Source organism: Gordionus sp. m RMFG-2023, chromosome 1, assembly GCF_954871325.1.
Source record: "Gordionus sp. m RMFG-2023 chromosome 1, tfGorSpeb1-WG-v2, whole genome shotgun sequence".
In the NCBI taxonomy this organism is placed as follows: Eukaryota; Metazoa; Nematomorpha; class Gordioida; order Chordodea; family Parachordodidae; genus Gordionus; species Gordionus sp. m RMFG-2023.
The window spans coordinates 58,528,931-58,554,449 of record NC_088775.1 but is presented as its reverse complement, the minus strand read 5'-3'; the positions used below and the strand labels follow the sequence as shown (position 1 = coordinate 58,554,449).

The window sequence follows — 25,519 nt, the reverse complement described above, 5'->3', positions numbered from 1 at the left end:
ATCGAATTTCCATTTCCATCATTCAAAATAGATTTTAAACTTCTAAAAGATGTTGATCCAAATGATCAAACAAATTTAAGGGAAAAATGCCTTACGTGATACGTGATATATAGCGCTTTTGCCCTCTAGTGTTTAAGGTTCAACAGAGCTACGCTAGTTGTGTTTAAATAAAACTATTTAAATTTCAAAAGTGAGCAGCTTCAATCTAAAAAAGCATCTAAAAGTAAAAAAATCTTTCTTTTAAATACAAAATGATTTGGAAGATTTTTTTGGATTCTATGAAATTGATCATCAGGAAGATAATAAATCAAAGGAGCGGTTATGAAGTGGCACTCCATTACTTGGAGCAGGAGCTAGCTCCTTTTAAAAATGTAGTAGCGGGAGCTGGAGCTAGCTCCTCTTGAGAAGGTAAGAGCGGGAGTTAGCTACTTTTAAAAAGGAGCGTTAACAACTCTGCATATTGGAATTAAATACGGACAAACAATTAATGGAAATTCATGTTTAAATAAAAAAAAAGAAATTATGTTGTAAATATATAATCTATAATGAAAAATGGAAATTTTTTTATTCATTAAAATATATCAATTTATATGTAATGATATTTTTAAAAAATAAAAAATAGACGGGGCCGTACTATGTTTTAAAGATCTCTAATAGGAATACAATTTTTTATGCTACCCTGTCCTTGCTGATTAGTAGAGTTGTTAAAGATACTTTTAAAAGGGTTCAAGATACATCATCTAAAAATGGATATAAATATAGATACATCTAGTGATACAAAATATCCCCATTTAAACTGATTATTAAAAATGGTTAACTAAATATTTTCGACAGAAAAAATATTACCTAAGCCTCGAGATTTCGCGAATAGATGTCAAAACTTTATTTGCGAGCAAAATCTTCAGGTTGCGTAATATTTTTATAGATAAAATACTGAGTTAGCCATATTTAAAATTATTGACCATATTTAAAATTATTGAATACATCGACTAAAAACTTTTTAGATACAGATAAACTTACAAATGTATCTCGACACAGAAACTGAGCTAAATATTTATTGAGCTGATATCACATCTATATTCAAATACATAAATAAAATAATGATTTAGATTTTAATAATTCATGTACAAATATAATTTAATTTTTATATCACATAAGAAACGGGGGATCTTATCCAAAAAATTAGCTAGAGATTCTTAATTTTATTTTTTTAAAACGAAAATAAAAATTATTTATTAATTAAGGTAATTATAAAATATTCGTCCTCTAGTTCGTATCTCGAGTTGACTCAAGTTGGAAGTCTAAAGCAAAAAATTGTTAAAATAAAAAAAATATCTCAATAATAACTACATAGAAATATTCGTCCTCTACTCGACTCATGTTGACGACTCAAGTTCATACAACTATTCGTCCTCTATTTGACTCAAGTATATAATTCGTATTCACGACTCAAATTGGAAGTCTAAAGTAAAAAAATAAGAAACAAAACAAATATCTTAATTAATAATAACTACTTTGAAATATTCGTCTTCTAGTCAACTCAAGTTCATATAACAATTCGTACTCTAGTCAACCCAAGAATATAATTCTTATTCATGGCTCAAGTTGGAAGACTAAGGTAAAAAACTGATTAAATTATAGACTTGAGTTTACTACTCGAGCTGAATCGAAATCACGACTCGAGTCGACTTGGTCTCACGACCCGAGTTCGTAACTCCAGTCGCGCACTACTTGCTCCCTTTTTTTAAATCTAAGTAGCAGGAGCGCTAGCTAGCTCACTTTCAAATAGCGGGAGCAAGGTCTTTTTAAAAAGGAGCGTTAACGACTCTAATATATTATTGATGTGACTGGAAAAATTAAGAGCTAACTCTAATAACAATAATGAAACTAAGAGTGTCCAAATAAATTGTATAAAAATACATTGATATATAAAATAATTTCATTTATCTTAAATGCACCGGTTCAATGTCAATTTATTAGGCTAATTTGGCTCGCCACAATCACCAATAAAAGAATAATAATGATGGCCATCGATTTAAGGGAGAACGGGGTACATTGAGGACAGGGGAATGTTAGGTCACTCCAAATATAATTTGGATTATTATTTAGTAAGATTGGAATTTGAGCCTAACATATATAATTACGTCATACATGATTGGCTAAAAAAGATTTGAAAAATATTTAGTATTTTAATATTTACAGAAGAAAATGTGTTTTAGCATACCAAAAGTAATAAAAATATTTGCAAACTTTATCGTTTATATTTAAAAATAGAGCTTTAAAATTTTTAATAAATAAATTTTAGGAAAGTTTAAACCCTATTTTTCAATCTGACAAACTTTCAGAATCAATAAACATCAATTAATATGATATTGGATGATATTTATAAAGTTATTGAGCAGTTCATAGTTGGTAATAGTAAAATTGGGACACGCCATTTTAGCTCATTTTATAGTAAGTGATGCGGAATTACAATGAATAGGATAGGAAAATCTTCTGTAAAGAAGATTATGAAAAATGCTTTAAATTTATATCCAACAACCTCAGTCAGAAAGTTATCATTACTTTTATATTATTATATATATTTATAAAAAAATTTTAGGAATTTCAAAATCAAATATAGCTAGATATTTATCCAAAAAGAAGAAAATTGAAACTAATTCAATACCTACAATGGGATATTTAAATAATAAATGTGTTTTTATAGTGGAGGAGGAAAATATAGCTAATTTCATATTAAAATCCTCTAAAAAATTTTTACCAAAAAAAAAGTAAATAAGATCAGCTAATTACATTTTAGTTTAATATTTTATATGCAATGATTAAGTTAAAATTATATTCCAGTCTTTTATAGGCTTAATGAAGTTTATTTATTCTTATCCTGGGATTTCTCACCATTTAAAATAATATCATATTAAAACTTGGATATGATATTCTTTTAAATGGTGAGAACATTATCACAATGATAATCTATAAACAAGTTAATAATTTTTAAGTATGAAATGAAAATTTTATTATTATTTAGTATTGTGAATAATTATATTATTTTTAATGATGAGAACATTATCACAATGTTAATCTATAAACAGCTTAATAATTCTTTAGTATGAAATGAACATTTATTATTAATTTAGTATTGTGAATAATTATATTATTTTAAATGATGAGAACATTATCAGACAATCTATAAACAAGTTAATAAATTTTAAGTATTAAATGAACATTTATTATTATTAGTATTGTGAATAATAATATTATTTTATGAGAACATTATCATAATGATCTCATTGCGATAATCCTATTTCTCACCATTTAAACTTTTGTTATAAATCATTTAATTTATATATTATTATGCATTTAATTAGGTTAAAGAATTGGCCTATCAAGTAGCAGTAAAATATAATAAGAAAATTCCACCCAATTGGGGTGAATTTAAAATGGCGGGCGATGAGTTCTCTGGTTTTATGAAAAGAAATTCACAATTATCTATACGATCTCTAGAAGCCACAAGCCTGGATAGGGCCTTTGGTTTTAATAAATCTAGTGTGGATTTATTTTTTAGCCTCTGCAAAGATATTCTTGATAAATATTAGCCGCCACCATCAGCAATATACAATATGGATGAAAGTGGATTAACAACTGATCAAAATCCCAGTAAAATAATAGATCAGAAAGGTCAAAAGCAAGTTCCAGCTATGATATCTACTAAAAGAGGAACCCTAGTAACCATAGTTCTCGCTATTAATGCTATAGGGTATGCCATCCCGCCTATGTTCTTTTTCCAAGGAAAACATTTTTTGATCATTTTATAAGAGATGGACCTAATGGTTGTATAGGCCGCTCAAATGGGTCAGATTGGATGCACGAAATGGAATTTATGGATTATTTAGAACATTTTGCAGATCATATGAGGCTACTACCTGAAAAACCTGTGTTATTGATTCTAGACAATCATAGTTCGCACCAATCTCTTGGTATTTATTTTTGCTTAAAATCTGGCATTATCTTGCTATCATTACCTCCACATACCACTCATAAAATTCAACCAATTGAGAGGTGCATTATTAAAAAAATATTATAATAACTCCGTAGGCTACTGGATGCGCAGCAATCCTTATAAATATTTATGACATTCGATAAGTAGTAAAAGATATATTTACCACAAGCCCTAACTATTAATTAAATCATTTGAGGTAGCGGGCATATATCCTTATACGGATATATATGAAGAAATGGATTATTTACCCATAATTTTTAAAGATAATAGTCAGACAACATTAGAAAAATCAACACCTTAACCATTAAATATTGAGAACCCTCTAAATTTAGAAAATAATACCTTACCAGCCTCAGAGACACAAGGCTACAACTTCTCAAAATTATAATGATATAAGTCAATATAAAGAAGATAATTTATTTGATATTTAGAAAATATATTCACCTCCTGAATTTGTGAGAAATATAGACAACAAAAGAAGGAAAAAATCTGAAATATTTACATACCCTATAAGAAGATCCTATTATCAAAAATAAATAAAAAAAAGTAGAGATAAAATCTCAAAAAAACGTGTATCTCCTTGGGTAATAACACAGGAAATGAAAAGGTTCAGATTAACTAAAAATATTAAATAAATAAAGATATTTGCATTATATGTCACAAAAAATATAAAAAAAATTATGAATAGGAGAATTGGTACCAATGCATGGGTAGCATTGGATGGGCACACTGAAGTTGTGCCAGATTTGATTTTTTATGTGCAATTAATATAATTAACTTATCTTTCACTATGTTTATGGTTAAAAAAAAATTTAAAATAAATTTCCTGCGAAAATTTTTTATATAGTTATTGGTTATAAATTACAATATAATCAATACTGATTTTAAATTTATTTAGGCCTCTATTTCATGAGTGTCCCAACTATCACATATGTGTGAGCAACATGCACAAAGTATTTCATGGTTCGGCCAAAAAAAGGTTTTTAATCCAATTTTTTAAACAAATGTAATCTTTATAAAATATGTATTAATTATTTCAAATAGCCTATACTTTTAGGATTCAGAAGATGTTTTACTTCAGATTAGTCTATTAATATTAAAATTATTAAGGTTTGAACGAAAACCATCCTCGGTCTCCCCTATTTATCGGTGCATAAGTTTTCCCATGATTGTTACTATATTTCAGTGTTCAAAAGGAGGCTCATGGATTAGGTTTTTTATTTGTCGATCATAATATCAACAATATATATGCGTGGAATCATTTAGAAGAAGTCCAGTACAGTATCCCTTTTTAGTTTAAATCTCTATATATCAGCATTTTTATAACTTCCTTAGTTTTATTTTGGGAAGAGTATTCTCAAAATTGACTAACTCGATCCCCTTACTATAAGATCACCTAAAAATTAAAATTTATTGTTATACATTTCCTTTTCCCTTTTATATTTTACATACTTTTCATCAATAAGTAATCTATTGTTAAAATCTTTTCTCAACCTCGATATTACTTAAGTCATAACCACTCAATTCCTATAAAGCCTTCAACACTGTTCAAGATGTATTACATGTTCACTCTCCAGCTAACTAACCTTACTTTAAGTCAGATACCTCCCTACTAACAATTTTCTCACAAGATAATGTTTCTTAGTTGTTTTTACTAATCAGTAGGGCTTAAGTTAAAATGCCATTTACTATACCATAACCTTTAATAATTCATAAAAATAATAAATACTCTTTCATCCACCTTCATAATTCATCTATTTCAATCACTTACCTCGATACCAGCATTTTCTTGCCAGAAAAGCATTTATATCTATCTCATCAATCATTTTTTTACCTTTTTATGATGTAATCTGTATTGCAGTGCACATCCACTCTTCATATATTTCTAGAATTCAATATCACACGTTCATCTCCTACAAACTTCGATCTGCATATTAGGGGAGACAGAGGTAGAGCGATTGACTGGGTAACAAAGCTAATACAAATAACTTTTTAACTCTTGAGGAAAAAGGCCTTAAATTCGATGTAATCTTTACAACTAATTTTTTTATTTTCCTGTTTAACATATGATGCCAAAACCCTTTTTACCTAAATTACTCACTAATTTATTTTACTTATAACAAATTATTACGGTTCATATTAGATATTTGTATATAGATTTCTTAAAGTCATAGCTATAAAGTAATATTTATCGGAAGTTCATAACATTAAAAGTCATACAACAATGATATGTAGAATATATATATCACCTTGGGATAAAGTTGTTATTAAACAGTTATAATGTTCTGTCTGATTAAAGCTGTAAAAATATCATTTTAAATATTACAGGGTTTCCCATTCAAAAAAAGGAAAAGTCCCAATCAAAAAGGAAAAGTTTCAATCATAAAAGGAAAAGGTTCAATCAAAAAAGGAAAAGTGTCAATTAAAAAAGGAAAATTCCCCAAAAGAAAGGAAAAAGTCCGATCAAAAAAGGTAAAGTATAAAACAAAAAAGGAAAAGGTACAATCAAAAAAGGAAAAATGTCAAACAAAAAAGGAAAAGGTCCAATTAAAAAAGGAAAAGTGTCAATCGAAAAAGTTAAATTCCCAAAAGGAAAGGAAAAGTGTCAATCAAAAAAGGAAAATTCCCATCAAAAAAGGAAAATCGTAATTTTTTTAAATTTTTCTTAAATTTTTATTTATTTTTGTTATTCCTTTTTAATTTATTTCTAAATTCTTGCGATTTCTTTACGTTTTTTCTTTTATCAATTTATTTCTAACCTTTTGCGATTTTCTTTACTTTTTATATCTTCTCTAAATTTATTTTTCTTCGCATTTTTGATAATTCTTTTGTATTTTTAAAAATATTATATAAATTTATGCCATCATTTTAACAATTCTTTACGTTTTTTTTTCATCATACATACAATATTCTTTTTATGATTTTTTCATTGTAATCTTCATACATTTCTAACCTTTTCAATCTCTTTAAGTCATTTTTAATCTTTATTTTTTTGAGCATTTCTCAATTTTTTTTCTTCTCATTTTTGATAATTTTAAAAATAAGAATTTAAAAATAATTATATTTTATTAATTTACATATCGTTTGGTATTACATTTCAAACTTATTTAATTTTAAAAAGGTACATTATAACCAAACGATTAATTTACAGGGTTTCCCATTCAAAAAAGGAAAAGTCCCAATCAAAAATGAAAAAGTTTCAATCATAAAAGGAAAAGGTTCACTCAAAAAAGGAAAAGGTCCAATCAAAAAAGGAAAAGTGTCAATCGAAAAAGGAAAATTCCTAAAAGGAAAGGAAAAGTGTCAATCAAAAAAGTAAAATCGTAATTTTTTTAAAAAAAATTATAAATTTTTCAATTTTTCTTAAATTTTTATTTATTTTTGTCATTCCTTCTTATTTTATTTCTAACTTTTTGCGATTTCTTTACTTTATTTGATCTTTTCTCAATTTATTTTTCTTACTATATCTTTTATCAATTTTTTTTCTTCACATTTTTGATTCTTTTGTATTTTTTAAAAATAATTTATAAATTTAGGTCCATTTTTTTTAACAATTCTTTACGTTTTTTTTTCATCATACATATGTCGTAATTTTTAAAAGGATTATAACTATCCGGGATCTATCTTTACAGGATTTAAAGGGATCCAGGGGCCGCTAGCCTTCACAATCTCAGGGTTCTCAACTAAAAACGCCCCCCCATACCTTCCAATTTGACCTTTTTAAAATTTGTTAACTCTGAACAATTATTCAGATTTTCATATTTTGTCGTTTATTATATTATGCATACAAAATAAATAGGCATATATAAAATCACATAATACAATAATATAATTCTTAGCAACTTACATTGACAAAAGGTTAACAAACTAGTATAATTCTCTGTAACCATTTTAGACAATGTTTTATAGAATGGACTAATAAGGAAAAATTTATAGGCCTAAACCAAATCAACAATTTTTAAAGGAGAGAGTATAAACGACCAATCCAAATCATAAAACTATATGGTGGTTAGAGCTTCCTCTTAGATGACATGATGGAAGTTAGATAAGTAATCGAGAAAATTATTGTGAGATATTAAATTTCTAAAAGATTATCTTCCATTTTAAATGATATATAAACGACTACACAGTTGACCATTATTATTTATCTAAAATATGCTATCATATGCTCTCGGTGGGGGAATTTTTTTTTAAATTTTCTTTATTATTTAATTCTTTTACTGTTTTGTTACTTTCATCATGATCAAATGATTTCTGGTTTATAAATGTAATAAGACCCCCCCCCCCCCCCAACTTAATATTTAATTTAAAATATATTAAGGAAAATTTTGGTCGATGTTTAGTAAATTAGGTTGTTATTCGATATTTCTTGTCATAAATCCAATTTTAAAATTTGCCTAAAAATATTAACCAAAAAAATACAAATGCCTAATTAAAAATTGCAAATCGCATAATATAAGAATGGATAGATCACATTAGAAAAAGATATGGTGGGCTTAATTTTAACGATATAAAGAAAATCTTTGTGCTACTTTATGATGCCTTGGCAGCTTTAACAAATTTAAAGGATTCTAAAGATACTGCCACTTCCACTATGGCTAGTGCTATAGTCTTTAGAATAGGAATATTTGATTTTATCTTATCACTTTGTGTTTTGGATAAAATATTGTTGATAACAAATTTGGCTTGTAAAAAATTGCAAACCATTTCGAAGGATATAGGGTTTGCAATAAATCAAATTCAATTGGCAAAAGATTGCTTGATTAATTTGAGAACTATAATATAAATTATTTTCTTAATTATTTTTTAATCTAATAGATAATAATACTGAATTTTTGGATATTTTTTCAAAGGCACAAGATTTTATGAAGGAGAGAAATCTACCTTTTGATTTTAAAAGTTCTAGTCTTCAAACATTACAATCCAAAATATATACTTTCATCATTAAATATAGAAATTTTTTTTAGCTTTAAAATAGGTGTATTTTATGCTGCACTCGATTTAATTATTATGAAGTTTAACGAAAGATTAAATGATGATTCGATGAAATTTTTACATCAAACATCATTTTTTACGCCAAAGGGAATGGCAGAAAAATCAATTATTAAAGAAGATATCGAGGATATCTGTGAATTTTACAATTTAAATTCAAGTCAAATTTCCGAAGAAATGTTGAAGTTTAGAAATATTTATAAGATGGCCAAAATAGGGAATGTAATTATTACTCATAACCTAGAGGTTCAAGAATCTAAAGATTTGTCAGATTCTGATAATTGTAAATTTATTTAATTAAAATATTTTTACCAATACATTATTTAGCTTCTTCTGATGATGATGATAATTCAGGAACTTACGATTCAGATTGGAAAAACTATTCATTTATTTTACCTTATCATTACTTTTAAATTTTTCTGCTTTCCTAATTTAAGAATTTTATATAAATATTTATTAACCATTCCTACAACTTCATGTACTGCCGAAAGAGTCATGAGTAAAATTAAATTAATTAAAACAAGACTTCGTAGTACCATGAATGATTCATTTCTCAATAATTTAACCATATTATCAATGGAAAAAAATTTATTTATACAATTAAATATTGATGAAATTATAAATTCTTTCGCTTTCTCTTCCACTAATTTATCTTAATTATTAATTTAAAAATAATATTTATAAAGTATATATTTTTTGCATTTTATTTATATTATATTGTAAAAATTGATGCAATAATAATTATTTTTGAAATTTATAGGTGTCATAAAATAATTATCTATTTTTTGAGGAGGGGGGGCGTCTTTTCAAGGGGGTACTTTTCAGGGGGGTATTCAGCTTCATTCGCTCAGAAAGTGTATCCACGGCTTTCAGCAGCTGTAGTAATAATCTTAAATTACATAGCAACACAAATAATAGATGCTGGTTAATTTGCAGTAATAGCCATGGCACTCACGATGTAAACTAGTATCAGAATTTATTATGTTGGCTAAATTTATAAAATAAAAACACTAAAAATCTTTGGAAGAAATAAATATGCAAATATATTGAAGCCTGGAGTTATTTACACGGCAATGCCATATTAGAAAACAAACATTTTCTAACTATAAAATAAGGACCAGAATGATATGATGAAACAATTAAGATTTCATATATTGTCGCAACACCTTGGTATATTATATTTTAAAATAATAGTAGTTTGTAATAGTATCAAAAATATACTTTATTAAAAATTTAACTCAAGACTGTTTTTCGAAAAAGAAAATAGCTTTCCTTAAAACACGTAATAAAAGAGAAGAAAAGATATCAAATTTATTACATCTATTGCAGGATGAATAATAAAATGTTTAATTTTTAAAATTATTTATAACTAATTAGATGGCGTTAAATGCCTGAATTCAATTTGTTATTATATTTATTATCAAAACCATTTATTAGTAAAATTTTTTATAATATTGACTGTAATATATAACATAACTGTCAAATACGTCTATAAAAGAGGCATTATATCTAATATTTTATAAAAAATTGTATATAGTAGAGGATTATAAACTATATGTCTACTTACTTTTTATAAAGAAATCTCTTATACTTATTTGGACCTTGAAAATATAATCAAGGTGTGATAATAAAATTTCAAAATAAATATACACTTGATTAATCATTATAAACTCAGCTAATTACAATATTAAATTTGTTAATTTTTAAATAATATATGATTATATTTATTTAATTAGGGTAAAATAATAATTTAAATAATAAAAGTCAATTAAACTTCAACTGTTAAAGCTAAATTAATATTTACTGAGTTATTGATATTATATTTTTAATACAGAGTTTGATTGCAAGCTACATAGTGAAAATATAATTTAAATGTATTAATCTAATCTAATAATTAAATAATATTCATTTAATAAAAATTTAAATAGTCTTATTAATTTCTAAATAATAAAATTATATCTATTACTTAATGGAATTTTAAAAGAAATCATCAGTGGGCAATCTAAAAAATTTATTTAGTTCAAGAGGATATTAAGGAGCCATTAAAAAAAAAATTTTTCTTCAGGGGGCTATTCAAATTTTTCAGGGGGCTCAAGCCACTGCGCCCCCCCCCGCCTAAAGGCGCCACTGAAGGGATCCCTTTAAAATTTCAATTTTTTAAAGGATAAAGAACTATACGGCATTATCACGTTTGAACCATATAGAAGAATCTTATTTTAAAAAGCGATTTCCGCGCGTTTAGTTTCGGTTTTAATTTTATTGTTATTCATTAATTTTCAATGTTATATTTTTTGGCCATATGAAATATAGGGTTTCCCATTCAAAAAAGGAAAAGTCCCAATCAAGAAAGGAAAAGTTTAAATCCTAAAAGGAAAAGGTCCGATCAAAAAAGGAAAAGAGTCAATCATAAAAAAATGGTTCGATCAAAAAAGGAAAAATCCAAAGAAAAAAGAAAAAGTGTGAATCAAAAAAGGAAAATTCCCAAAAAGAAAGGAAAATGTCCGATTAAAAAAGGAAAAGTGTCAAATAAAAAAGGAAAAGGTTCAATCAAAAAAGAAAAAGTGTCAAACAAATTAGGAAAAGGTTCAATCAAAAAAGGAAAAGTGTCAATCAAAAAAGGAAAATTCCCATTCAAAAAAGGAAGATATTAATTTTTTAATTTTTCTTAAATTTTTATTTATTTTTGTCATTCCTTCTTATTTTATTTCTAACTTTTTGCGATTTCTTTACTTTATTTGTATCTTTTCTTAATTTATTTTTCTTACTATATCTTTTCTCAATTTTTTCTTCTCATTTTTGATAATTCTTTTGTATTTTTAAAAATAATTTATAAATTTAAGGTCAATATTTTTAACAATTCTTTACGTTTTTTTTTCATCATACATACAATATTCTTTTTATGATTTTTTCATTGTAATCTTTTACATACATTTCTAACCTTTTCAATCTCTTCATTTTTAATCTTTATTTTTTTGACCTTTTTTCAATTTTTTTCTTCTCATTTTTGATAATTTAAAAAATAAAAATTTAAGAATGATTATTGTATTTAATTGCAATTGCTAAATTAAATTAATCGTTTGGTTATAATGTACCTTTTTATTATTAAATTAGTTTAAACTGTAATACCAAACGATATGTAAATTAATAAAATATAATCATTTTTAAATTCTTATTTTTAAAATTATCAAAAATGAGAAGAAAAAAATTGAGAAAAAAGCTCAAAAAAATAAAGAATAAAAATGAAGAGATTGAAAAGGTTAGAAATGTATGTAAAAGATTACAATGAAAAAATCATAAAAAGAATATTTGTATGTACGATGAATAAAAACGTAAAGAATTTGTTAAAAAAATGGACCAAAATTTATAAATTGTAACTAAAAATACAAATGAATTATCAAAAATGAGAAGAAAAATAAATTGAGAGAAGATATAGTAGGAAAAATAAAGTAAAGAAAATCGTAAAAAGTTAGAAATAAATATAGAAAAGATACAGTAAGAAAAATAACGTAAAGAAATTGTGAAAAGATACAGTAAATAAAATACGTAAAGAAATCATAAAAAGCTAGAATTAAAATAAAAAGGAATAACAAAAATAAATAAAAATTTAAGAAAAATTGACAAGAAATTTTAAAAAAATTACGATTTTCCTTTTTTGAATGGGAATTTTCCTTTTTCGATTGACACTTTTCCTTTTTTGTTTGACACTTTTCCTTTTTTGATCGGACTTTTTCTTTTCTTTTGGGGAATTTTCTTTTTTTGATTGACACTTTTTCTTTTTTGATTGAACCTTTTTCTTTTATGATTGGCCCATTTTTTGATCGGGTTTTCCTTTTATGATTGAAACTTTTCCTTTTTTGATTAGGACTTTTCCTTATTTGAATGGGAAACCCTGTAAATATTTTATTCTGTTAAATTTTTATTTCATATAAAAATGAATGCGAATCGTTTTATGAGCAAGTGACATAACTTGTCTGGTATTGGACTGTCATAAATTAGAGTTCCTTAGTGATTTGACGGGATTATTAACCATGATTTTTTCGGGGGTAAATTCAGAGCGTCTATATAGTATTTAAGAGACTGTACCGCGCCCATATAATGTATTTTTCTTAGAAGAATCTATGAAATGGCATCAATCTTTAAAAAAAGATGATTCTAGCAGCGCCGCCATCCTTTAGGTGATAATTTATTTTAAATATGGTGTCTATAATTTATTTATTCCATTTATAAATCTCCTCATAACTCCCTTTAATGCGCTTTTGTCGCGATTTGCCTGGCCTCACGGATATCCATATAATCAAACCTTCTATTATTTAACTATACATAAACCGAACCGTTAAATCGATATTCATTATTATCTACTGAGCCTAATTCAAATTTTAAACGCTAAAGTAAATTGCACTTGAACCTAACCTCTAAAAAGGGCTATAAACTGGTTTCGAACCTTGATATTTTAATTCTTTTAAAGATGATTAATTATCATTTGACAGATAAATATCAATAATTATTTTTAGATATTTTGTATATTATTTGACTGTGATAGCTAGCTGTCCAAGTTAGCATACTGAAGTGTTTACATTTATAAAATTAATTTTTCCTCCTTATAGATTCAATTTGACAAAAGAGAACTGGAAAATATTTTACTTCACTATGACTCAATATTATTTTTAGAGAATAGTAGAAAAATTTAAAAAAATGTTTATTCTTTATATAATAGAGGTTTAAATTTGTTTTTAAGGGTTCAAAACCATCGGATATTATTTTTTACTAACTGAACCTATATACGTAACCGTTATTTTTAACTGAAACGGAACTGAACCAATATTCTTTATGGGTTAGATCCCTGACTATAATAGACATGTATTCGTTACTCAAAATGATATAAATCTTTACCCTCATGACCAATAAAAAATCCTTAAATACCCCCAATCTAAAAGATTTCATAAAATTTTCTTACCATAAAAATTAGAATAATATTTTTGTCCTTTGATTTTGTATTTTTTTCAAATGAGTATTATTTAAAAATGAACATTAAATTAATTCAAAAATAAGCTTCAATTTTTTATCAGCGCAAAACAAATGTATACTGAATTTTATAATAAAATGTATTTAGATTTTTCACCATTTTGTTTAAGGTGAAGGAAAAGAAATTATTTAAATCTATAAAAAAAATTATATTCATTCAATATGACATCCATTAAGGGATAAATATTATCTCCAACAAATACATATGAAGATAATATTTCTGTTAAAAGTAAAAAATTTGGATTGGGTATCTTGATGTTTTATTGATCCTTCCTTTGTAAAATAGGCCCTTTAGATGCTCCAATTAACATAAATATGAGAAGAAAAAACTTATAAAATATATAATAACCTTGTTGTGATCTCTAACAGCTTGAATCACAATGAAATTATATTTTTTATAATGAAAAAATTAAGATCCACTTATTTAGGTTTTTTTATTTTCACATGTTTTCCATCATTATTACATAAAAACCTGATTTCCTGAAGTATTTGTTGATATTTCAAACATTTGTTCAACTGTTGGTAAACAGAAATGATTGGATTGGAGACTTACCCATAATAGCCTACATATTGATGTCATAATAGTATATACTGATGTTTAGCCAATCTTTGCAAATGCTAATTTTCTATAACTCATCCTTATTGTTAAATATCGAATAATATTTTAAGATTATTTATTAAAGAAATACTATTCACACAAAACGGTTATATAAAGCCGATTCTTCATGCTGATAGAGTTTTTATGGATGAGTCATTTTCCTTCATATTTGTAAGAATATAATTGGATTTTTCACATACATGTAGAACGTCGGATCAAAGAGATAAGAAGGAATATCAAATATTTTAAAAAGTCCTTGATCGCTAGAATGAATATATATAATATTCTAATAATCGTATATACCGGTCTTCCAAAAATCTAAGCCTTTTTCTACTTTGAGTCGCATCATCAAATAATATAAAATATAGAATAATAAATCATTTACATCAAACATTTTGAATTTTCTAAATGGAGAATTTAACAATACTTTTGAAAATTTAATGGAAGATTCGGAATATGTTTAGTATCTCAAAACTCACAAATGTTATGCAATTCTTGAAGTAGGTTAAGACATAGCCTAAATTAGGACCTAAAATTTCTTAAGAAAGCTATTAAAATTGAATACTAATCATATATAAATTTGGTTTTAATAATGCAAAGTGTAAAAATTATTATATGGGAGATTATAGAATTGAATATATTATACCTAAATTTAAAATATATTTGTAATATTCCCAAGTTTCAATCGCATTTTAAATATAATTATTTAAAAAACAAAATATCAATTTAAAAATAATCGTGCGCCTTGAATCGATGGTTAAAAAAAATCCCTGAATTATGTTTATCATATTTAAATTAGAGAGAGAGACATTTTCAATGATCTTGACATTTTATTAATTAAAGTTTCAATCATTCATAACCAATTTGCATTATATTTTATTATAAGAAATAAAATAAAATTGAAAATCCAAAAATCTTCTATTTTAATCATGTTAAGTTTTAACCCTAATTAGTGCCCATTTTCAACTAAATTAATATTTCCCTTTGTGAATATATCTATAACGTTTAAAGGGGTGTTGCACAATAAGTAATCCAGCGCTGTTGGTGACATATTCAAAAAATATAAGCCCTACCCGTGACCCAAAAGTATTGATGTTGTATTTCCTTCTTATTCTTTCTTTTCTGTTTTATTGTAGTTTACCGCCTCAGTATTTTTTACTGTAGTTGTAATACCCTTTTTTGATAAGTCCACTACATTTTGTTTGAAAAATATACATTTATTTTTGGTATAATATCATTGTTTAAATTTAGTATTTTTATAAAATTAATTTCGTGTTTCTCTCTATTTTTTTCTGTTATTTATAATATCATCTAAATAACAAGCTACTCCTTCGAAGCCTTTTGATAAATTATCGACGGCCCGTTGGAATATTGCAGGAGAGGACGATATATCAAATGGAGTCTTGTATTTTTAAATAATCCTCTAAGTGTAATGATTACAAGAGACTTTTGTGATTATTCCGTCATTTTAACTTGAAAATAGGCATCGGAGATGTCCAATATTAAATATTCCTTTCCTCTCCCAAACTGGTTAATAAATCTTTGATTCTTGATATTGGGTAAGAATCAATATTTCATTTATTGTTCTTTTAAGATTCCCCCTAATTCGTAATGTTTTATCTTTCTTTTAAACGATTGCTGTGTGTGATGCATAAAGTGAATGATTAATTTTTCCTATTACTCCTATTTTTAACAATCTGTCTAAATCGTTCTCAAACTTTTCTTTTAGTGCGTATGATACTGGACGTGATTCACAATTTGATTTCTCGTTTTTTATATATAATTATGCCTTAAAATCTTTCAAACATCCCAATTCTTATGTAAATAATTGAATCTATTCATTAACCAATTTCTTCCAATGGATTTTTTGTATATCCCTTTGTAATTATGAGAGGTAGAATAATGTTCATCCTTCATATTGTACTTTTACTAAAGTATGGCCTAATATTGATACATTGAGTCTTTAAATAATAGTAGTTTACAATAATATTAAAAATATGCTATTATTAAAAAGACAACTAAAAACAGTTTTTATTTGTTTCATTTTCCACTATATACATATCTCTAAAGATGAAATATTTGTAAGTATATTGCATTCCAGGTATTTCCTTCATCCAATAATAATCAGTCAGAAGGGATATGAACTTTGACATAATATAATTGTTAACTCTGGAAGATAAGAAGAAAATGAATTTTGAGGGCAATGAAGCCCAGACCTTAAGATTTTTATACCAGCTATGAGAATAATTAAAATATTGAATGTGTCATATTTTTTCTGAAGAATATATAAATAATTTCTTATTAGAAGTAAAGATCATGTTCAGGTAAATGAGATAAAATGTGCTACATTATGTAAAATATGGAAAATTTTATTAAGTAATTTTTTAGATACCATTTTATTATCTAAAAGAAAGCCTAGTAGTGTTAATATATTGGTCGGTATTATTTTGTATCCTCTTAATGTTGATTACACACTGTTTAAAAACAAATTACTATTTCATTTCTATTAAGTATGAGGCTACTGCAAAAGAGATCTCCAGATTGTTTATGGTTTTGAATATATTCATGATTAACCCAGGTGTTTCACCCCCCCCCCCCCCACTACACAAACTAATGACAATATTATCACCTATACCCTTATCTCCCTCTTACCAAATAAAATTAGGAAACCAAAGAAAAATTAGTAAAAATAAAAAACCCTCCAATTTTAATAATGATCGTTCACTATACTCCCCCCCCCCCCTCACCCTGGATGGACTACAACTGTTTGGATCATTTAGGTACCGTAGGATTATGAATACATATGATAAATCGATAAATTTAGCATAGGTAGGAAATACTTCATAAACTTTAGAAAGATATAAGAATGCAGGCTATTCGGATTTAGTCTGTGAGGTTTGGGGGGAGGGGAAACTTTCCTTAGCTAAAAATTGAAAATTTTTTTTTTGAAAAAGTATACAACATTTTCAAGAATTGCAAGTTACTTTATTTCAAACATGTTTTACTCTATTTTAAGTTATAGCAATAGTTACATAACTATTATATCCACTTCCTCAATTTTTAAAAACCTTTCTTATTTTTTGAATTTATATTGTGATATACAGTGAGGCAATAGAGGAAGAATAGAAAGTAAATAACACTAATAATTTGTGTCACTGGTCAAACTGAGATCATTTTTTCTACCCGTCCATATAAAAAAATATTTACTAGCCCATGGCTCTGCTTTTTACAGCTAGCTTCATACTTGTACTTATTATCTTCAATAGTGTTGTTAAGCTGCTAGATTTGAGCCAATTTTTAAAAAAGGCTAACTCAATATTTTAACCAGAAAAATATTGCCGCTTCGAGATTTCGATAATAGATGTCCAAACCCTTCTGCTGCTACCTATAACTAAAATCTATAGGCTTGCATATATTTTTCTGGATAAAATATTGAGATAGCCGTTTTTAATAATCGGCACAAATTGAGCCGTTTAATAACACTATTCTTTAAGATTTTTGCTTAAATGCCTTGGTTTAAATTTTTAATTTTTATTGTTTTCGTCATTTTAAAAATATATAATTGTGAATAGAAAATTAAAATAATTGGAATAAGTTGGGGGAGGGATTGGGATTAGTTGTAAATTTGTATTTTAAACATTCAAAAAAGACGTGAGGAGGTATTCCAAATGATAATAATACATTGATTCAAGAAACTTGACCACCATACGATTTTAATAACATTATTGCATCATACCTTCACAATAATAAAGGGCCCCGGTGAAATATAAATAAATATGTTTTATTAACCAAATAAAGTAAGATGAGTTTTTTAATACAATTATTAATATTTTAATTTTAAAATATAAAGATAGGAAAAAAACTTTATACAAAAATCTAAGAAAAAAATAATGTTAAAAGTGAATGTTAATTTTTTAAGCAAAAATAGAAAAAATCGAAATCGGATTAAATTATTTTTATTTCAACAAAGAAACCCAATTCTGGTTATGGACACCACTTGGACCAAATTATTTTAAAACCTAAAAACCAAATCAAAACTCATAACTTTTGGCAGGCTTGAATCTAGATCGGGTTCAGCTATAGTAATTTAGGATTATATTTGTATGAACTAATTTCCTGGAGCATGTAAAAAAAATTATTTTTACCTTATATTTTACCTAATACAAAGTGAACATGATAGCAATCAATAATAGAGATCTGCAAAGTTAGGCCCGGCTCGGGCCTAATTTTATTTAAAATAATCGGGTTCGGGTCGGGCCGGGCCTAATATTTTTAAAAAAATTTCGGGCCGGGTCGGGTCGGACCTTGGAAATTTTATTAAATATATCTAAATTTATCAATTTTATATTGAATTTTTTATGTAAAATAAAATTTTTTGATTTAATTTATTGAAGCTAAACGCTATATAACATATGTCTTTTATTTTAAGTAATTATAAAAATTAATTTCTATATTTAAATAAATTCGAGCCTGGCGGGCAGGTAAATTTTTTTAAAATAAATTTCGGGTTAGGGCTGGGCCGGCAAAACTTTTTAAAAAAAATTTCGGGCCAACTAATCAATAATACAATTTTCTTTTCATATCATTCATCTATTTTTTAATAAAACATTGATATAGTTAGTCACTTTTAAAATTCTTATTTAATTGTAACTTTTTTTACAGATTATAAAATACGTTTATTAGCCATTAGAAGTTTTGAAATGGTAATATCTCACGTTGTAAGAGTTGCATTTTTAATTTTATTTAATCCAATACTTTTTACTATCCTTATAACGATACTAGGTCCATTAAAACCTACAATTAAGAATGGTTCAAATTAAAACAATTAATCCCAACAGACTTTATAGTCATCGCTTAAATTCTAAAATATTGCTCTATTTAATTCTATTATCTTGTCTATACATAGAAATAAAAATTTAAAAGATATTTTCTACTCTGTCCTTCTACAAGACCTATGATTTTCGATAATCTTGACAGACAAAGAAAAACTCAAAACAAATATATCATATATGTATGAAATTGGGGAAACTGAAATTCTTTATTCTTGGTCTGGATGGGTATGACTTGGTCTGGGTGTGGAGAGGAGGTGTATGGAGGGGGGGTGTAAAAATAATTTTTTTTGATATGGGTATCAAATAAAAGGTAATAATAATATTTTTTTATTGTAATAATAATAATCACACATAGAGGGCGGGTCTAGGTCTTGGGGGGTCAGGAATATTTTTATCACCACAAAATATCGATATGAGTATCAAATAAAAGCTAATTTAAATATTTTTAGATTGAAATTATTCATTTTTTTCTTGATGGGTATTATGTCTGTCAGGCCCTCAACATATTAACAAAATGTCTAGTTGGATAGAATTTACAGAAATAAAAGAGAATGAAGATAAAACAATTTTTCAAATCTTTTTTCGGTTCCACAGTCATACCCATTGAATAATTTTAATCTAAAGATATTAAAATTAGCTTTTATTTGATACTCATATCGATATTTTGTGGTGACAAAAATATTTCTGACCCCCCAAGACCTAGACCAACCCATTATGGGGGAGAGATTGACTTCCAGTTGAATAGATCTTTTGATTAGATCGATTGATACCCTATGTTAGACATATCTTATTTCATAAGGCCAAAAAAAACAATATTGAAAATTAATGAATAACAATAAAATTAAAAAACGAAACGCGCGATTTTTAAAATAAGATTCTTCTATATCATGGTTCAAACGTGGTAATGCCTTATAGTTCTTTATCCTTTAAAAAATTGTAATTTTAAAGGGATCCCTTTAAATCCCGTGAAGATCCCGGATAGTTATGATCCCTTTAAAAATTACAACATATGTATGATGAAAAAAAACGTAAAGAATTGTTAAAAAAATGGACCTAAATTTATAAATTATTTTTAAAAATACAAAAGAATTATCAAAAATGAGAAGAAAAAAAATTGAGAAAAAATATAGTAAGAAAAATAAATTGAGAAAAGATACAAATAAAGTAAAGAAATCGCAAAAAGTTAGAAATAAAATAAGAAGGAATGATAAAAATAAATAAAATTTAAGAAAAATTTTAAAATTTATATATTTTTTTTAAAAAAATTTTAAAAATTACGATTTTCCTTTTTTGAATGGGAATTTTCCTTTTTTGATTGACACTTTTCCTTTTCTTTTGGGAATTTTCCTTTTTCGATTGACACTTTTCCTTTATTGTTTGACACTTTTCCTTTTTGATTGGGACCTTTTCCTTTTTTGTTTGACACTTTTCCTTTTTTGATCGGACTTTTGCCTTTCTTTTTGGGAATTTTCCTTTTTTGATTAACACTTTTCCTTTTTTGTTTGGACCTTTTCCTTTTTTGATTGAACCTTTTCCTTTTTTGTTTGGACCTTTTCCTTTTTTGATCGGACCTTTTCCTTTTATGATTGAAACTTTTCCTTTTTTGAATGGGAAACCCTGTAATAAATGTGCCTTTTTAAATTATTTTTTTGCCAAAATAAAATCTAAATGGTTTAAATATATTTTAAAATAATGGCCACCTCTCCTTATTATTTGATTCTTGCCGTCTTAATGACATTTGCTTTGCTATTTAAATTACCTATAAAGTATATTATATTGACTAAAAATGTAACCTCCAGCTTAACGTAGTCACTACTTACTGGCGACAGGGCTTGGGAAAAATGCAAAAAAATAAGGGAATGGTGCACTCTAAAAAAGACCAAAAGTAAATCTATATAGAATCAGTCTTTTTAATATTTAATTTTATCATAAAAATAGATTAAATTTTTTTAATAAAATAAACATAAATAGAAATTGAACAAAGAAAAATTGCAAAAAAATATGCACTTTCTGTATGTAAACCTATAGGAAGAAACATAAAGCAAAATTCGTAGGGACCTCTATCAAATAAAAACAAAAAATTATTAGTGCTGTTAAACAGCTCTATTTGAGCTGATTTTAAAAAACGGCTAGCTCAATATATTAGCCAGAAAAATTTAGCCTAAGCCTTGAGATTTCGCTAATAGATGTCCAAATCTGCCATCTATGAAATCTTCAGGCTTGCATAATATTTTTATGGATAAAAATTGAGTTCACAGCTTTTAAAAATCGTCTCTAATTGAGCCGTTCAACAACACTAATTATGGAGGATCTTCCCATAATTTGAACTCATTGAATCTGTAAAAATTTGGCTTAGGCCTCCACGCTCTTCGAGTGTTGCTACCAAGATCCAACTCAAATCTCCCGATCGTGAACTTGAGTTGGACACCCGAGTCGAACCCTATTTTTTAAATTTTCCATAACTCTACTAAATAAAATTTTGAAGGATCCATAGCCCTCCAAAAAATTATACATATATATTTTTAAATATATTACTCTAATTTTGATGTAATAATCTTCCTAAAAATTGACTATTCCTTATCAATTTATATTAAGCACCATGCTTATCCTTCAAAACCTTATTTAGTATTTGTTGGAATAAGCAGAACATTCTTTTTTATTATTTCTCTTTTCATTATATTAAATTTTCCCTTTATTAATAGAAAGCTCACAAAACAATTATATAAATTCATGATAAATAAATATTACACCTTTGTGTCAACGAACCAACGAACGGGTTCGTTATCAGTTGTACTACGGCTTTCGAGGCAAACATGATTCCCACCTTAACATTTTGTTCCACTAAAGTCACGTGCCTGTAAAGAGTCATATTCAATTTTGGCGAAATACTTGTTGCGGAATAATTTTTCCCCAATTCGCTCATTAAATCGTAATACTGCAATCTATCAAATAAATAATCTAAATCTTTATCACCGTTTTTTTTTAGAGTATAATCCTGTTTATTTGTATGAATAAGCATTGTTTCAGAAATATTCGAAGGGTCATTTTGTATTGCAAGATACTTGTTTAGTTTTTGTTGATATAAATAGTCTGGAATTATTGGAACTTTAAATATCAAAAATAAATTAATGAAAGTTTATAGTAATAATTGTATATATTTAGGATTTAGAATTGATTGGAATTTGTAATCTTTCAATGTAAAATCATTTACTGAGAGATTTTTAAATCAAAAAACCTGATTTGGACAAAAATATATTTCAACATATAGAGAGTACCCACACACATTGTAAATTACAGACAATTTTTCCTAGAACTGTGTTAACAAGCTAGTAATTTTTATCCGTTTTTACGTATTTTTTTTCATAAGAATTTAAAAATAAACAAAAGTTCATGGCAAATATTATTTATAATTATATATTAGCTAAATCTACTCAAATAAAGAAACAATTAAATCTAAAAAAATTTTTATAGGATAGATATTCTTTAAGTGCTGGAATGCATTTCCTGTACAGAGTTATAAAATTTAAAAAAGCGCTTGGTAAATGATATAAAATTGAGATTCCGAATCCCAGTGGAATTTATAACCCATTACGACATATACATATAAAGATAATTAATTTATGATGCTTGAACTAGCTTTATCATCGGGTAAAATATATTTGTTATAATTTTTTATTATAAAATTTATATATAAAGGATTAATTGAATCTTTATCGTACCCATTTTAAATCAATTATTTTTAGTTTGAAATGAATAAGTTGACTTACCGATATATTGTGACTTGTTGTTCAGTAATATATTTTTAAAGATTTTATATAAAAAAATATTAACACTTTATTCTACCTATGATTGTTAGCAAAATATTGTCCAAAAGAATAGCCATAAAAACAACGAACAATACCAATTTTCTAGACCCGCGATTCCTTTGGAACATATCCTCGAATTTGGATTTGATTTGTAATTTATTTAGCATAATCTTCTTTTTTTGGCAGTTTACCTTTAAATTTTTGTCCTGCCCTTAGGGGTCATTTATATATTTTGTGTTTTTCGATAATTTTACTTTTAGTAACAAAATATTACGATTTTATTTAGAAAAATTTATTTTTTTAACAAAGAAAAAAGAAAAATAGATATTGTAAAAAAAATATTCAAAAATTATAAATTATTATTTATTTTATAATAATATTGTTTTTTTTTGTTTATGTTTTCTGAATAATACTTAATAAAAACTAAAAAAGTTTATAAAAATTAAAAAGTTATATTTAATTAAATATCAAAAACGAGACAAATATTTTTTGTTACTCATTAATATATATAATTTTAATTTACATAATTCCCTCTACCCCAATTTTTGAAAAGTTAAATGAAGGTTATTTTGAGATGACATATTTATATAATATTTTTATATTACCCCTGGCGTGGTTAAAAAAATGAAATTAAAAATACTTTTATCATAAAGTATAAAAATTTTGATACCTAATCCATTTTATTAAAATCTAAAAGTTTAACCCTAGAGAGGTTAGGTTGGGGAAAAATAAATAGGTAAGGTATGGCTTAACTCCATTTTAATACTATTATATTAAATCTCATTTAAAATTTTATAACCTCTCCTACAAAACTTCTATGCAGCCTGCAGCTCCTATTAGCAAATAAGAGAAGTTTTTAATTACATTTATTTATTCATGATTGTTCCGTTTAGAATTATAGAAACACATTTATAGCTATAATCTACTCTGCCACATTTGATGGCCGTGCTTTAACCTTATTCATAGAACTGTGTAAAATCAGTAAAATTACCGATGAACCCAGGGAATGTTTTTATCTTAGTCAAAGCCTTTCCATCGTCATTCATAAATTCAATCACATCAGTTTCATTGGAAGTCTCCTTCCTTAGGAGTTAACCTAGCTTTTAAAAAAAATTTAATATTTTATTTTTTTATATATAATTATTATACTAACATAATATTGTATTTATATTATTATAACTGTTTTAATTTGATATTCTGGCGAATATAGAAATATTTTTCAGGTTCTTCAGATAGATTGTAACCTTTCTTCCTATCTCCTTCAAGAAGAAAGATGCCTCGTAGCCGAAGTTTCTGAGGGTTGATGTGACATCAGGAAAAAATTAATATTGTTCTGCTCTGAATATTTTTTTCTCCTCTGAAAGAGAGTTTTCATGCGTGTTTTGCGCATATGTCTACACATGTGTAATCAAGCGAGAGGGATATCTCTTTCCCATAGAGTTTAGGTTAAACCATATGGCCTTTCACCATCTAAAGTATAGAGACCTAAGGGCTCAAGGGTGTATCATATGTTGGCTCTTCTTAGAGCTTTGGATATTATATTGTTGACTGCTGAGCTATGCCTAGGATGGCGGTCTTTAAAGAACGGGCAATGCAATGGATGGTGTCCATTTTCTTCAACTCTTATGGTGCAGAGAGAGAGCAGTTGAAAGATTAAACGATATTGCAACCAGTAAGAAGATTAATTGATATTCTTAATTGTTCGGAAAATAGATGAACACTGAGATTTTGGCTGGGGTTAGCTTCAATAATCCATTGATAGCTATTGTCATAGAAAGTTAGTTAATCCTTCTGGTTTTAGGTTAGATAATAGTAATTAAACTAAACATTCAACTAAAGGAAAATCCCAATCTTACGCAAACAGGAAGAAGGGTAATGGGCGATTGAAGATTTATTTACTTTCCAAATCTAGAGTGTAGAATATAGGTGTTTATCTGGAAGTATGCATAGGTCGGATATTAAGCAGCCTGTTGATAGTCTTGAAGAGATGTAACGTTGAACGAATACCGAGGCCCTCACATTTTGATAATGATGTATAATCCATGATATAGGAGGGATAGGGAGGTTAAGGTTCTCAAATATTCTTTGATTTGATTTTTATGTTCAACGAGTTAGTTTAAATTAAAGAAAATGGGGGAAGAACTAAAAGTGTGTATACGTTTAGTATTTTAGAGAAAATCTTTGATTAAAAAAGGCGTGTTGAGATGATAATTTGCTGAGAATTGGTTAGAAGTTTAGGAATTACTTTAAGATAGTGAGAAATATATTCTCC

General features: G+C 26.4%; 1 protein-coding gene across 5 annotated transcripts in view; it reads right to left on the bottom strand.

Annotated features, from left to right (window-relative positions):
- LOC135922152 (synaptic vesicular amine transporter-like) overlaps nucleotides 1-23,543 on the bottom strand; it is a 90,752-nt gene extending 67,209 nt beyond the window's left edge. For 4 of the 5 annotated variants that reach the window (XM_065456575.1, XM_065456579.1, XM_065456580.1 and 1 more), the window contains exons 1-2: nucleotides 23,285-23,543; nucleotides 22,192-22,546 (exon numbers count right to left, since the gene is read on the bottom strand). In XM_065456575.1, the coding sequence (XP_065312647.1) occupies nucleotides 22,192-22,546; nucleotides 23,285-23,414 (485 nt within the window). In that variant the 5' untranslated portion in view covers nucleotides 23,415-23,543. Of the gene's footprint in view, nucleotides 1-22,189; nucleotides 22,547-23,284 lie in introns of all 5 variants that reach the window. The other variant, XM_065456577.1, reaches the window with a different exon arrangement.
- Nucleotides 23,544-25,519: the final 1,976 nt, after the last annotated feature.